At 36.9% G+C, this 16,677-nt stretch overlaps 1 protein-coding gene across 1 annotated transcript in view; it reads left to right on the plus strand.

Annotated features, from left to right (window-relative positions):
• LOC106879866 (cartilage matrix protein) overlaps positions 1–16,677 on the plus strand; it is a 110,466-nt gene that overhangs the window by 82,106 nt on the left and 11,683 nt on the right. The window contains exons 5-6 of the mRNA XM_014929584.2: positions 472–567; positions 13,530–14,123. Coding sequence (XP_014785070.1) covers positions 472–567; positions 13,530–14,123 — 690 coding nt within the window. The remainder of the gene's footprint in view (positions 1–471; positions 568–13,529; positions 14,124–16,677) is intronic.

Genomic DNA, 16,677 nt, shown 5'->3' on the forward strand with positions numbered 1-16,677 from the left:
ATATATATATATATATAATGTTTATATACCAACAGAATGTGGCAATCCTATAAAGGACAATGTTACTGTTGTCTTAACCCCAGAAAAAGATCTTTTCCAGCTGGCTATCAACACAATTTGTGTCCGTATAGCATGTGCAGGAGAGATCCCTACCTTGTGGGTGTCACACTGAGGACGGATAACATCCAGAAACCTAGGTCAGTGAGTATCACGCATGGCTGAAGATAGGAGCGATGGTCAAAAGTGACGTTGCTTATCTGCAAGTAAACACTTGGTCACTTGAGAAACAGAGTTCGGCTTTAGTAAAACTGCTATGAAAATAATAGCCAATTGTTTTTGAAAGCATGTCAAAGTAGACCACCACTTTGTTATTGAGTATGATATTATGTGTTGATATTTATGTGGTGTTCCTAATATTATGTAATTTTATTTATTGTAAATGGAAAATTGTTACATTCTCTTTTATTTCAGTCCCATTACGCTTGAGCTCAAAAGAAAGGAAACGAATGCGAAAAATACAAACTGGTGACTCAAGAGTAACTGATGATATACAGCTTGATGCGAAAGGTTTGAAATTGTATTTAAATGAAGTAGCTTTACGTTAACTATAACTGATCAACAAATTCATGTCTATTGAAATTTACTTTAGAGTGTAAATTCTATTTTGCAAATAGTTGTAGATGCCTTTCAACATATTTTTTTTGATTGTAAATATATATATTACTGTACATTGACCATCAAAAACTATAGTATTAGGGACCTTAAAACTAAATTTATATAATCAAGTTCAGAGTAACAATCATAAGCGCACCCACTTCCCTCTCATACACAAAACATTGCTATTAATTTTCCCTTGAGCATATGCACTCTCTCTACCTTTCTCCCACTCTCTCAGTCACTCACTACCATTATGAGGCAGTCTTCAGCGAACAGTAAACCTGTTTTGTAATTATATTTTTAAAAAAAAATGAGATTCAGATCTAACGACTGAATGATACAACTCAACTAAATGCACTTATACCTAAACATGCTCTATTAATAGGCTGTTTAGGTGAACATTAATGGGAGAAATATTAGTAGAGGGCAACTTTTCCCATGAAAACTGAATCTATTTCACTTCTTTTAATTATTAACCATTCACCTAATTAATTGCTTGAATAATCGACTCATTAGTTGTTTTGTCGGAGCGATTTTGTTACCAATCGTTACTTCAGCAATCATGTGTCCAAACTGGATCTAGTGGATTTTGTTATTGTATTTACGCATTTAGGGATGAGTGAGGGCGAATGACCGCAAGTGTATGGGTGTACATCCAGTTGAGGTTAAGTTTCTTGTCTCTTTTGGTCATTGTACATATATATATATATATATATATATATATATATATATATATATATATTCAGATTGCTTGTTAGAGTATGCATGTATACAAGTGCGTGCATATGCGTGTACGGATATGTTTATCGTATAATCCTGTTATCTTCCTTCAGTGAGTCATAGTTCTATGACTTTCCTCTCACTCTTTACGGTTGAAGGATTAATTAATCCATCGACACATATATGTACGTGTTGTTACACGCATATCCACTGCCACCCACATGCGTAGACATATAAACATTTATACATATGTATACACATATAGTTATATAGATATATTGATATTAATGTATACACATGTGCACACACACATTACAAGCATACCACACCTATGCACAGGGTAACCTATCGTCTGATTATACACACTGAAATATATTTGTATATACACACACGCACACACACACACACACACACACACACTCACTCACGCACACACACACACACACATACACACACACACATACACACACACATACGTGGTCTGATCTATAAGTATCCAGACTGTTGCCATAGTAACGAAGTTAAAGCACGCAGAGTGAAGCCACTTGGTGCGGATTGACCTTGAATTCAGCCGTGCATGCGAACTAAGTTTTAACGTTCTTGCTCACTTCCGCTGTTTACAGCAGTGCTTAGAAGGAAGGTGTGTAGCGTGTGATCGTTACATTGACCATGACAGAGAAAACTGAGCAGAAAATCTGCATCAAATTTTGCCAAAAGCTTTGCGATACCTGCTCAGAGGCTTTATTCTTTTATTTGTTTCAGTCATTTGACTGCGGCCTTGCTGGAGCACTGCCTTTAGTCGACCAAATCGACTCCAGGATATTTTCTTTATAAGCCTAGTACTTATTCTATCGGTTTCTTTTGCTGAACACGCCAACATCGGTTGTCAAGTGATAGTGGGGGACAAACACAGACCCCCCCACACACATATATACACATGACTGGTTTATTTCAATTTCGTATACCAAATCCACTCACAAGGCTTTGGTCGACCCGAGGCTATAGCAGAAGACATTTGCCCAAGGTTCCACGTAATGAGACTGAACCCAGAACCATGTGGTTGGTAAGTAAACTACTTACCGCAGAGTCCCCCCTGCGCCTATATGAAAAGTTATGCAAAGTTTTCAAAAGGTTTTCATTGATCTCGACACAGTCAAGGAGATCTTGTGCAACTGAAACATGGGTGTCTTCTTGGTCAGCTGATAGCAGTCTTGACATAAACTTGGCAGACACGCATCTCATACCCAAATCTTCAATGATAATGGACTGAACTGAAACGTACCTAATCTGCACATCCTCTGATAACACACAGATGGTGATTCGACGATTTCCCCTCACAGCTACACGCACATTTTTCTCGGTTCTGTTGGTTGTGGTTCTCCCAGAAAGTTCGTCAATATCAACATTTTTTCGGCCATCTTGGAAACGTTTGAACCACTCGTACACTTGTGTGCGGCTGATACATTCTTTTCCATACACTTTCTGCAACTTTGTCTAGGCCTTTGGGTAGGTATCGCTATGACAACTTCCTCTGTTATGGTCAATGCGACGATCACACGTTACACAACTTCCTTCCAAGCACTGCTGTAAACAGCAGAAGTGAGCTATGGCGTTAAACTTAGTACACATGCATAGCAGAGTTCAAGGTCAATCTTTGCTAGGCAGCTTCACTCTGCATACTTCAGCTTCGTTACTATGGCAATAATCTGGATACTTATTGATCAGGCATCGTATGTATGTGTGTATGCGTGCGTGTGTGTGTGTGTGTGTGTGTCTGTGTCTGTGTGTGTGTATTATAATACATATATATATATATTACGGAGATGTACTTGCATAGCAAGCGACCTGATCTGAGATCGTGTGCTGGAACGAAAACAATTGCAGCATGGAAGGTGTTTATAAGCCATTTAAGAAACACACAAAAACCATTAGATTCACTTCAACACTTAAATTTAATTTGCCAAAATATTTTCGTCGCTTTGAGACCGCGACCTGTTCACTGACAGAGCATGCATATCTGTGGTAAAATGGTAATTGTGGGATCGTTATTAATTCTTCTATAATATTTTGCCCATTACACACACACATGCAAACACACTCACATACACACACAAACATATCTGTCCATAGAATCATACACATGTGCATAACTGTGTCCCTGTGTGTTCGGACACAGATATAAATATATATCTGAACACACCCGCACACACATACACACGCACACACACAAATACGCACGTGCACACACACATACATACACACGCGCGCATATACATGTGCACAAGTAAAATAACGTCCACATACTCGCGCACAAACACATGTACTTATATTAAGGAGGGGAAATTTATGACCGGTGTAACTTACAATTTCCTTCAGGCTTCTTACGATTTTTTTCCCGATACGTACATAGCTTGTTCATCTGGTGGATTTGTCGATATTATATTTGCTATTTTCAGTACACTGACATATTTATCATTTGCATGTTGATAAAATTCCGATGTAGTTTTTTTTATCCTTATATACATTATCTGTGTTCCACTATTCTTTGAGCTCTGCCGCGAGTGGTTTGACGTAAATGTTTGGATAGATTTGTTGCAGTTGACCTCCATACATTTAATCTGGTATTCTACATTCCTAGTTCTTTTAGAATTCATTTTTTATACTATATTGGTGTTCCTGTTAAGAGGGCATGTCCTATCTGGATATGATCTAATGGAAATGTCTGATTTTTAGTTTCTTTAATCTTTAGTTTTGTGTCGATTACTGCTTTTCTAAATTTATGGGCTTGTTCACCTTAAAACATGACTCTTTGGAAATTGTTACTATCATACCACGGGCCTGCCTTACCACCTGTTTTATTCTTTCTAACCTAATTTACAGTAGTTACAGTGGAGAAAAAATGTTCTCTTTTATGGTAAAAGCTTTAAAAAATACCATATCTGCCCAGTGCTGCCGCCTATCGGGTCTTTACTGTAAGAAAGAATTTCTTTCTCTATGATAACTACAGTGTGTTTGCCTTTAGAACTTGAAATATTACAAATGTATTTTAACTAACCTAAAGTTTGTTTATGCCTAAACATTGCTTGCACTGATACTGCAAATTTCTTCTGATCAGGCAGTGCTTTAGTTACAACTACGCTTGAAAAGCTGCCCCAGAATTACTTCTCTTTCCTATTTCCCATCGATGACAGCTAAAGAGCTAGAAACGCATCTGGGAATCCAATAAAGGGCAGCTATTGTATTTTTACACCTTTAACCATAAAAGAGAATTTCTTCGCGATAATTGCAATGAATTTGCCTTAAGTAGTTGAAATGTGTCATAAACATATTTTAACTCACCTAAAGTTTGCATTTATAAATACACACACACACACACACACACACAAGTTGTCTGGACTAAATTTGACAGTTTGCATAAAAGGGAAAAGTTCTATATTTAAGAGATGAGGAATTATGTACATTATTTACATTCGACAAATATTTGACCGCATCTTGCTGTTAACACAACGTTTCGGCTGATATACCCTCCAGCCGTCTTCAGGTGTCTTGTGTTCGCATTCCTAAGGTATTTTTCGATGTTATTACTATTATTATTGTTGTTCAGGTCACTGCTTGGAATCGAACTCGGAATCATGGGTTAGTAGCCCACGCTCTTAACCACTACGTCGTATGCCCGTGGGCATTTATGGAGTGAATTTTAGGGCTTATAAATCTAATATTTTTCTACTCTTCCTTAATACCGGTTCCCATATACTGCTCATATCTGCACTCGGTCTGCTTAGGAGGTTGTTGTGTCCTAGCACATGTGCTGCTTCTTTTAGTTTTCGTATTTTCCAGTGGTGTTCTCTGTCTATTATTTTAACTTCATCCCACAGGGAGATACGAGCAGCATATGAGAACCGGTATTAAGGAAGGATAGAAAAATATTAGCTTTATAAGCCCCAAAATTCACTCCATAATTCACTCCATATGGCGTAGTGGTTAAGAGCGTGGGCTACTAACCCAATATTCCGAGTTCGATTCCAAGCAGTGACAATAATAATAACATCGAAAAATACCATAGGAATGAGAACCCAGGTTCGAAATTTCCCCAGTATATCAGCCGAAACATTGTGTTAACCACAAACAAGATGAGGACTAATATCCGTCGAATTTAAATAAAGGGAAAAGTATTTTTAAAAATCAAAAAACTATTAACTAGCATATATCTGCGAGACAACAGTTTACTGAAAGTAGCCACGCTCAGCTTCCACTACAGCCTCAAGACAGCTACGGAACCTGGCGCATGCGTTCCTCACTGTGAGGAATACTTCATTCATCATGGTCATCCGTATGGTGTTGTAGGCAGAACGGTTGGTGTCTTTCTCAACTACACTCCATCGTAGGATTTAGGGAAATTTTCCGACAACCACTTCTGACTATTTCCAGAGGAGCCACAGTGCTAGGACACAATAACCTCCTAAGTAGACCTAGTGCAGATATGAGTAGAATGTGGTAACCGGTATTAAGGAAGGATAAAAAGTTTTAAGTTTATAAGCGCTAAAATCCACTCCATAATTGCCCACGGGTTTATAGGTTAATGGTTAAGAGCGTGGGGTACTAACTCCAAAATTCCGAGTTCAATTCCAGGCCTTGAATAAATAATAACATCAGCAAAATTACCTTTTGAACCCAGGGTTGGATTCAAAATTCTACCAGGACACATTCAACAACAAGCAAGATGAGGACACATATCCGTCCAATGTACAGAATTCCGCATCTCTAAAATATAGAACAATATATATATAGTTTATAGAAAAACAAATCCGGAGAAGAAGCATACTCTAAGATTTAGATAATAATCCCTTTGTTTACATTCGTAACGAGGGCTTTCCCCCTTCATATTTTGAAGAGTTTTTAGGCCAACAGATTTTGGGGTCTGACGATACACCATAAAGTTAAACCCAGGGTAATCCCATAAACCAGCCTTCCCCAGTAAAATATATGTATACAAATGTGTGTATGTATATATATATATGTGTGTATGTTTATATATGTATGAATATATATATATATATATATATATATATATATATATATATATATATATATACATATATATGAAATAAATAAATATAAAGTACATCAAGTACAGGACATCATCAACGAGTGAAAATTACGTAGACACACGAGTGATAAGTACAGGACAAATATACAATAAGAACAGGACATCACCAACGAGTGAAAAATACGTGAACACATAATGTGAGACACGTACGGGACAAATTATCAAAAGAAGTCTAACCCCTCCTCAGTTTTCGACTATTAATTACTACCTATTTCGAGCTTTCAACGACAATGTAGGAAAACTTCAAAAACAGCAGCTTCCAGAAATTGTAAAAATATAAAATTTCTGGAGAGTTAGAGCTTCAAACGAACAAACAACGACAGAGTGGACGTACACAGTAAACAATCGACGAAGACAAACATTATGGGCCCTTAAGCCAAGACGCATTGTAATGGGTACCGCCTCGGAGAAATTTTGAAAGGATATAGAATAAATCCAAGAGAAGAAAATAGTAGAACAGAAAAAAGGGAAAAACGTTTGGAGGCGATAGAAAATTACGTCCAGCTAAGTACACATCGCATCCAGAAATTACAGAGGTGAGGAAAAAATGGCCTGTAGTCACATGGGAACAAACAGGCAGAGGAGAAGGGAGGCAAGTGTGAGGCTGGAGGAAAGAAACAAAAGGAGTGAGGAGAAGGGAGAAGAAACGAAAGACACGAAAGATACGAAGAAACGAAGGCAGAAGAAACGAAGAGGGGTGGAAGAAAGATTGACAGGAGACAGCAAAGAAGGAGGGGAGAGACGGAAAATAAAGTGGATTGTAAAGGGGAAGAGAGAAAGAGAAAAAGATAAAGAAAGAAAGAAAGAAAGAAAGGAGGAAAGAAAAGAAGAAAGAAAGAAAGGAGGAAAGAAAGGAAGAAAGAAAGAAAGAAAGGAAACAGAAAGTAGAGTCGTAGAAATTATAAATAAAAAGTAAAAACTTACTGTGGACAAGGCTGCGTGGTGTTCGATTATAAATAAATAAATAAATATAAAATACATCAAGTACAGATATATACTACGGAGATGTATTTGCATAGCAAGTGACTTGATCTGAGATCGTGTGCTGAAACAAAAACAATTGGAAGGTGTTTGTAAGTCATTCAAGAACAACACAAAAACCGTTAGTTTCTCTTTAACGTTTAAATTTTATTAGTGTCAAAATATTTTCGTCGCTTTGAAACCGCGACCTGTTCACTGACAAAACTTCGTGCTGCATCTGAGAAAGTAACAGTTAGTTCATGATATATATATATATATATATATATCTGAACAGAGAGAGAGAGAGAGAGAGAGAGAGAGAGAGACAGAGTGAGAGGAAAAGAGAGAGAGAGAGAGGGAGAGAAATAGACATACAGAAAATGACAAAGAGCTTTCGAAAGTGTTTCACTGGTAATTAAAGCTGTAGGTATTTATTGGAGCCCATATAAGATTTGGTTTATGACTATAACAATTTTTAATAACATTTCCACTTTCTTCTCTGCATGAATGTCAAATTATTTAGGCTTCACTTTTCACATACACATTTCTTTAAACATTAATTCGACAAAAGGCATAAAAATATAGGAATGGCATACAATTTTATATTATATTTCCGAATTATCAAACGAAAGTAAATAATTACTGAACCGAGAATTGCATATTAATATAACTTGAAAGTTACCTCCAGTGAACAAATAACTATTTTTGTATTATTATTTTTCTTTTATTATAGTTGTGTTTTGAAAACATTTTTAACTAATGCTTCCAGACGGTGACATTCATAGTACAATCGCACCTAACCCTATTAGTACTAATATAACTACTACAAACTTTCTAGGCACACCTTTAAACTTAAAGACTGGTAAATATCACCTATACACGCAACAAAAATATTTGGATTTAAATGCGCCATTTAATAACGAGCAAGCTTCTATTATGTTATGCGCAAAGACTTTCCATAAATCCTTGAGAAAAATAATATCAAGGTTTTATCACAGACAAGGTTACCGAAGCAATGAGAATCAGAAAAACAAATTCCACACACACACCCATAGAAATTATCCGAACACACCAAGTTAATGTAATTTCAGTATCATCATACCCAACAAAGATGCTTGTTTATAAATGATGCTGAACACTGGGAGAAACTATATCAGTTTGCAAAATTTCTCCTAAATCATACTTTACCGTCTTAAGTAAAGCAAGTTACATTGGATAATATAATTCATATTTGTAAGTATGATGAGATGGTCACAACTGAAATGATTTTAATCACATGTCTGCACGATCAGAGCTTATCTGGTGTTATACAACACAACAACAACCTAATATAAAATTATGTTGAATTATCAATACATTCTACTTTTCCATAGCTGTAGAAAATTAATGACCTCAAACATCATCAGATGAAGAAAACTTTAGTAGCCATTGCACAATATTACAATGACGTTAAACAATGCACTTCAGAATTTGTTTCTGTGCCCATCAAACTCTTACTCTACAGAGATATACCATGATATTTGGAAGCATGCCTCAGTGTGCCCCTTTCCAAAGAAATGCAACACCTCCGACCCATCCAACTATTATCATTTACTCTCACTTCCAACAACTTCAAGGTAATGACGACAGTATTAACAATATCTATCATTTTCTCTCATTTTCTACTCCTATATTACTCCTCAATGAGATCTCAGTTGAGAAGAGTTTAGCAAAAATAATGTTTTTACCTTAAACATCAGCAATTCATTCGATTGTGTTTTGTATGCAAATCTACCAAACTTCCCGTTTACATGTTCCATCCATTTCTCATCTCTTGGATCGATAGTTTCCTATCAGATTGCACTACTGCAGCATGTGTTGGTGGAGTTCTTTCTGCTTTAGTCTCAATCAACTCAGGTGTTCCCACTGTTCGATTTTGTTCGCTACCCTTTTTCTTCAACTCATCAATTCCTTACTTTTAGTCACTTCCTAAAATACCCTTTTTTTCATGCTGGTAGTACGATCCTTCATTCTTCCTTAAATTTCCCTATCCCTGTATCATCCACAAGCAACCTAGACACCATATGCCAAATCTGCACTGATCCCGTAAACAGAGACCTGATCTTGAACGCATCCACCAGTGGGATCATGTCAACCTTAAACACTACTCATATCAAGAAAAAGACTATCACATTTCCCTCTGTATTTATGGTACTCAGTCACAGCCTTCACAATTGCCTCAAATGCTGGGCCTTACTATCACTGATGATCTCTCCTGGCAAATTCGCATCCTTAGCTTAGTTTGGACTAGCATTCCTCTTTAGGGTCAGAAGATATTTCAGCCCCCAACAGTTGAGCAAGGTTCAAGCGAAGCCCACAGTCGAATACTGTTCCAACATCTGGGACGGTACTGCTGCAATGCATGCCAATTTCCTGGAAGGCCCTTCGCTGGATGCAACTAATTGGTACTGTATTACTAACGGGTACGGTGTAACCTTGTGCTGTCTCCGCAATCTTTTTTAAAGAAAATATTACCGGTACTATAGTGGCCTCTGTTCCTCGGAACCGACCGTTCTCACGCCTCTACTACTCATGCAGCCCAGCTCACCGTTTTCTACGCCTGTCAACAAGCTTAATATGTCCAGCTCTCTTAACCCCGCGATAGCCACTATTCTCAGTCCTTCACTCTCGGAATATAGGTCTTCTGGAATCTCATCCCCATTCATGATTTTCTTGTAGGTGTTGACTTCCAACAATTTTAACAGAACGTTAACAGCATCAATCTGTTCATGGGACCTACCCCATTCTACAAACTCAGCAAATTGAAAAAGAGGGAATTTAAATAAAAATAAAATATATCCAGAACCAGGGAATTACTTTGCCCCACCGTGACGCTATAGAATTTAAATGCATCATCCAGTAAAGCCACAAATATCATATGCGAGCATTTCCTACACAATCACATTTAACACAAAATTGTCTATCAAAGTCGGTTATGGTTTAGGGACATAATTGCATTATCGCAATATATCTAGGATTCGAAAGATAATAACATGCTGGAACCCAACAACCGCAGAAGGAAGCGCCGCAAAAATACCATTTAGTTTGCTACCCCTTCTTCCTTATCACAATAACACCTGTAGGTAGACTTTTCCTTTAATTAATAGACAAGCATTTCACTAGCTCCCATAGGTACGAACCCATTTTCAACAAGCACAACGTTTGAGCCTTGTTTAGTTGTTCTCCCAATTTTAAGAGCCTAGGAGTGCTAACTATAGCACTCCTAGATCACAGGAAGTAGCAGGTTGTTCATGCAGGGACCGCAACCGGCAAGAATGCCTGGTCTTGGGCTGATAATGCAGTGCTCCTGTCTATCTCTTTAGATTCCAATGAATAAAGCAATTCCAAGACATTTCAAGTTTAAGTCAACTACTTCTCGTCGAAATTTGTCATACACTGACTCTTCACTAACGCTTTTCTTTTCTCAACAGAATGTTTCAACTGTACATTTCATAAAAAGCTGATTTACTTTGGCTTTTGGATATAATACATTGTGCATTGTCCTTTTTTTCCTGTTGTTTATTTTATGAATCTCTGTCTTTATCCATTTCAGGATTCTAGAACTTAAGCTTATCACAAATACGGTTCCGGTGATCTTAACGGGAATCAAATTCCTTCCATAAAATTTTGACTTTGGCAAAAGTTTTTAACCAGAGTAGTTTTTTGTACAATTTCTTGATGATGTATTGTCTTGCAATATATCATCTAATTTCAGGATTCCTCAATACTTGTAGTCATCATCACTTATGTCATTCAATCGTTCTCTAAATGATAATTCGATACAAGTTACATGGAATATTTTCTCTCGTTTCATATTAACTCCCATAAACTGCCTCAGCGATTCTTGTGTTTCAGATTTTGCTATTTCGTATGGTCCATAAGCTACAGGTAGTTTGAGGATGAGTTTGGAGTATCTTTGCCTAACCCTACTTTCACCTTTCTCAGGACTAGTGATATTGATATGAGAGTGGTGATAAAAAGTAACAGGGAAAAAAGTCGACAGATCGACCTGAAAATACTTCTCTTTGTGTCCTCATTGCCTAGTGATTTGTTACACGAGAACAGATTAGCTTGTCAATTATCCATTCTACATCTTACCAATTTCATTAAATTATTTGCAACAACAACTTCATAGATTCATGAATCCACGAATGAGGCACCATATGAATTTTTTTAATCGGATTCCATCATATTGAAGACTTTCCGAGCTTTACAGACTTTCAGAAGAAGCTAGTACTACTTATCAAGTGCTTAATATCCATACCCTGTACACAATGCTCCTTATGAGCTTGCATTTTGCTGTCTTCTCAGAAAGTATACCAGTGAGGTGCTTCTAAAACACGCTTAAACAAGGAGAAGGTTTGTAATTTCCCCCAAATCTTTCGTAGAGTTCTACAGAGTAAGAGTGAACTGCCCTTCATCCATTCAACTCGGTGCCTTCACTCCAATCAACGAATTAAGATGTTCACAAAAATAGTATTCATTGAGTTAAAATTAATAACCGGTAATCCTGGATATCGTCTGAACCTGAACCTTTCCAGTTGGTAATTTTTTAACCAGGATACTGGTATTACTTTGAAATATTATCAATCCACTCAGTGCTTGCATTGAAATTCAGAGTAGTTTCCTACAAGTCGTCCCAGAAGGTCATTACTTCGTACGGTAGATGGCAAATGTTTAACGTCAAGCTCTGGGAAAATATCTTCTTTCGATTACTATCAGTCATTTCTGTTAAAAAATCTATTCTCTGTGTATGTTATTTGAGATTCGTATTCTTTGTAATTAATTCGCGGTTCAGGTCTTCCACAGTAGTAGGTCAAATTTCTAAGCCGCCATTTTTTGTCCCGGCCTGTCTTTTTCATCTTCTCTTTTTCTTTATTCCTCTATGCCAACTATCAATTCTCTTAAAACTTAGCTTTCTATCCTTCGCATCAACTACAACTCTATAATGTTATTGTCTTTCCAATACTTTATAATCTATTCTCTCCTCTATCATGACTGCTATTGAACATGATTTGCAGTTTTGGCTTCTTTCCACAATTTGTACCCTTCGACAGTGTTGAGATTATCCAACAGAATTATGGTCTGTTTTATGCTTGCCGTTCGATATTATTAATTCCTCCCCATCTAAATTATTTAAACCAGCTTTTCTTCTTACTCTTCAGTATCCCTTTTTGATACCAGCCTGCACTTTATCTTCTTCCAACGAAATCGTATGTCTCTCAACAACGTCTCCACTTGAACATGAATTCCTTTCATGGATTTGATTGTCTATTTGATAGAACTAATCTGTACATTTCAAGCAGTTTTAGGATAATTACTGTGTTCATCGTATGTGACAATGAGAAATCTGCCAGGCTAGAGAGTTTCCTCATTGGTTCTAACTTTGTTCATACCACTGTAGAATAAATTATCTTTTGATGCTTTCACTCATCAGAGAATCATGAGTTTAAAGTTACACAACCACCGGTGTTTTTTTTATTGATTCGTTATATCTGGAGGATTGCCAGCTAAGGCTTAAGAGGCTCTCTTTTGGTGAGACGTACGTCATAATCTCAGGGTAATTATTATCTAGAAAATAGTCTAAGGGCGGCGAGTCCGTTGTTTTGTCTGACTTGGTCACTCTGCCCCTCATTTAACTGGATAACCGTGTCGAGAAATTCGTTTCCGGGGGAAATTTTAAGGTTCCATGATTTTCCACAGGGTTACAATGTCGTGTATTTTGTAGAGTAACGTTTAAGACAAGGAAGAAGATGGAAATATCAATATAGCAAAAGTTTAATATCGAACCACATTATGTAGAAATGATTGTGTGTGATTAATTACACAAGACCTGCACAAATTTACCCATATTGAATAGGGAGGGGTGACACCTCATCACATACTTACCAGCCCGTTCTATTATACATGACGTATATGAAATCTAAAACTGTATACGGCATGTTAAAGCACTAAGTTCAAATTATTATATATTTTCCCCTCATATTATATTATTTTATGCTTAACTTGAAATTATATAACGTATAATTACTGCCTTCTCTTACAGTATGTCGAAATATTATGGCTGATGTCTATTTTCTAATGGATTCTTCTTCGAGCATTCGAAAAACTGATTTCAGAAAGCAACTGCATATTTTAAGAAAAGTTATATCCAAATTTCAGATAGGATCTAACAAAACACGTGTTGCTGTATCCTTTTTTACTCACCAATTCCTTCCTGTATGGAAATTGAACGACTTACAAGATAAATCAGAGATTCTAAGACGTATTAGATCACTAAAGTACCTGGGAGGCGCCACAAAAACTGATTATGCTCTTTACAAAGTAAGAACACAAGGCTTTATATGGCGAAATCAGCAAAATGCTTATCAAATTTTAATTGTATTTACCGACGGTCAGTCGCGTGATTACAAACGGACGAGATACGAGGCAAAATTATTGAAGCAAAGAGGAGTTAAGATATTCGTCGTTGGAATTGGTTCTTACGTTGATAAGGAAGAGCTGAATAGCATCGCAAGTACACCGTCTATAGAATATGTGCATACTTTTGATAGCTTTGACTCTTTATCAATGACCAGCGGAATTCTGAATGTAAAAGCGTGTTCAGCAGTGAGACAGATGTTTTTTAATGACCAAAATGGTAAGTTTTTGCTTAAATGCATTTAATGAAATTTTTGTTTTGCAATATAATGAATATAATGTATGTATTATGTATGTTAGGAATGAAATTTGTACTTTTATTGTGAAGGGTCATATTTATATCTTGTAATTTCTATTAAAACTCTGCAAAACAAATTCATTGTAATTTATCAGTGTATATATATGTACTGAATGAACGAGTACTGTTTTGTGCATTCAGTATGAATTGTTTAGGAGTTACAATTTACGGAGAATTCTAGATTGCCGAATTTTAAAACGGGCGTAATTAGATTCGAATTATATCCTTGTTTCTTTCCTTAATTAGTAGAAACGACTGATAAAGCATGTTTGTTGACTGCTAGTCACTAGCTGTTAATGATTATTACCTAACTAAATGCTTAATGACATACCACCAGGTCTGAGAATCAAACTCACGACCATATAATCGTGAGTCCAACACCTTAACCACTTGACCACGTACTTTCATATATATCCTCTAGGTCGGATTAGGCCAGGTATAGGAAGAAGTGCCATTGCAGAGCGTTGCTGCATTCACCATTTGTCGGTATATTCCTGGGTCCTCCCGGGCGACCCGTTGAGCAGAGTCCCAAGCTGTCCCCATCTCCACGAGATACCTCCTCATCTGTCGTTACCATGTGTCAAATGGTCGACCAACGCGAGATGCCAACCCAACCTGATCCGCAATAATTACTCCAATATCCTCAAACAATAAACCACGAAGTCTTCAATTTCTCACCTTTTTATATGCAGAAACATATCTCGATTTTTTAAAATACACTACATTGTGCCCCATTTCGAAGAAAGGTAATCTGAAATGTCTAGGTTGCATTTAAGCGATGCTTGTCCTGGTGGCCATACCACAGGTATACCAGCACTACAATATATAAACACAATTAGGTATAAACTCAATAGGACAGATATTATTGTTCTATTTGATGGGTAGTAAAGATCATGCACTGTGGTCGAGATAAATTGCCCGGCGAATATGGATGGTTCGTCAAACTTGGAAAACAGAAGAGTGTCATTCTTTTTTAGTGCCTTATAAATTTAACACACTCACCGGTAAAATTTCCACTCATTTATTTATTTTTGTAAAATTTTCGTTGCGTCTTGCAAACTTTTCGATAGTTGTCGACTCTGTCCGTTATTCAAACTGCGTTCTTTTTGTTTGTGCGTATGTGTGTTGGTCACACATGTATGTATGTATGTATGTATGTATGTATGTATGTATGCATATGTATGTATGCATATATATGTGTGTGTGCGTATGGATATATGTATGTGTGTACGTTTGTACGTATGTATTCTGCATATTCGTGTTTTGTGTGTTTGCGTGTTCGTGTGTTTTTATGTGTGTATGTGTGTGTGTGTATGTATCACCGTCTCCTTGTGTGTGCATGTCCGAATGTGTGTGTATGTGTGCTTGTCTGTTCATATAACTTATGTACCTATACGTCAGTATGTCTGTTTATTTTCATATCCATAAGCCTACATATACGTGCATACACATATACACATATACACACACATACATACATCTATCTACATAACAGCCCACAAACTATTCTACCTGTATATAAATATAAACTGTGGGTATGGGGGCATGATTATCTACTACATATATTTTCTATTTAGTATTGGGGATGTTTCATTTATGAGGACGTTCTCCTGCATTTGTCTGAGTGTTGGGTCCTTTGAGTGCTTGAATAAAATGCGGATGTCAAGTTGACCCAGGTTGCCTCCGTGTTGGTCTTTGGCATGTTGGTAGAGTATGGAGGACTGTTTTTTTGTGGTCATATTGTCTCAAATGTACATTTAGTCTTTCCGCAATGCTTCTGGATGTCTCCCCTATGTATGTCATGTTCATGTCTTTACAAGCACCTTCTGTGCATCTTATGCTGTAGACTACATTTTTAGTTCTACAGTTAATGACAGGGCTAATCCTACTTATCATGCAGTTATAATTGGTGCATATAGTATTCTCAAAGGAGTACGTCCTACATAGTTGTGACCTGATGGAGTTCCCTGGTTTTTCAAGAATCTTAATGTTGTGTTTGGTCTCCTTCAGAGCTTTCCTAAATCTACGGGCTAGTTCTCCATGGGCTGTGGCCTCTACAAACGTCACTCCTTGATATTTGTCGGTTTTATACCACGTGTTTACCCTGGTTGCTTTGTCAAAAGCTCTTTGTATCTAATTACAGTCTTTGGGGCAGGTGCCACTGTTAGCATTACATATAATGTTATCTAACTTTTTTGTAGCACCCCTGTATACTAGGACCCTATCTCTCTGATCATATCCAGAGAACTGCATGTGGTGTATTAAGTTCTGTACATGTTTCTTCGTTTCATAGGGTTTGCATAGTGGGGACACGTTGTTCATTATCCTAAGTCTGCTATCAGTATGTTAATTTTCATGTATGACAAAGCTGAGTTCTTGTGAACAACATATTTTGAAGCTATGGGTTTCATGTAATTGGAGCGGAGGAGCTGCACTCTGTTGTTCACAGTCTCTAATATATATATATATATATATA

The sequence above is a fragment of the Octopus bimaculoides genome, chromosome 4 (genome assembly GCF_001194135.2).
Source record: "Octopus bimaculoides isolate UCB-OBI-ISO-001 chromosome 4, ASM119413v2, whole genome shotgun sequence".
Taxonomy (NCBI): Eukaryota; Metazoa; Mollusca; class Cephalopoda; order Octopoda; family Octopodidae; genus Octopus; species Octopus bimaculoides.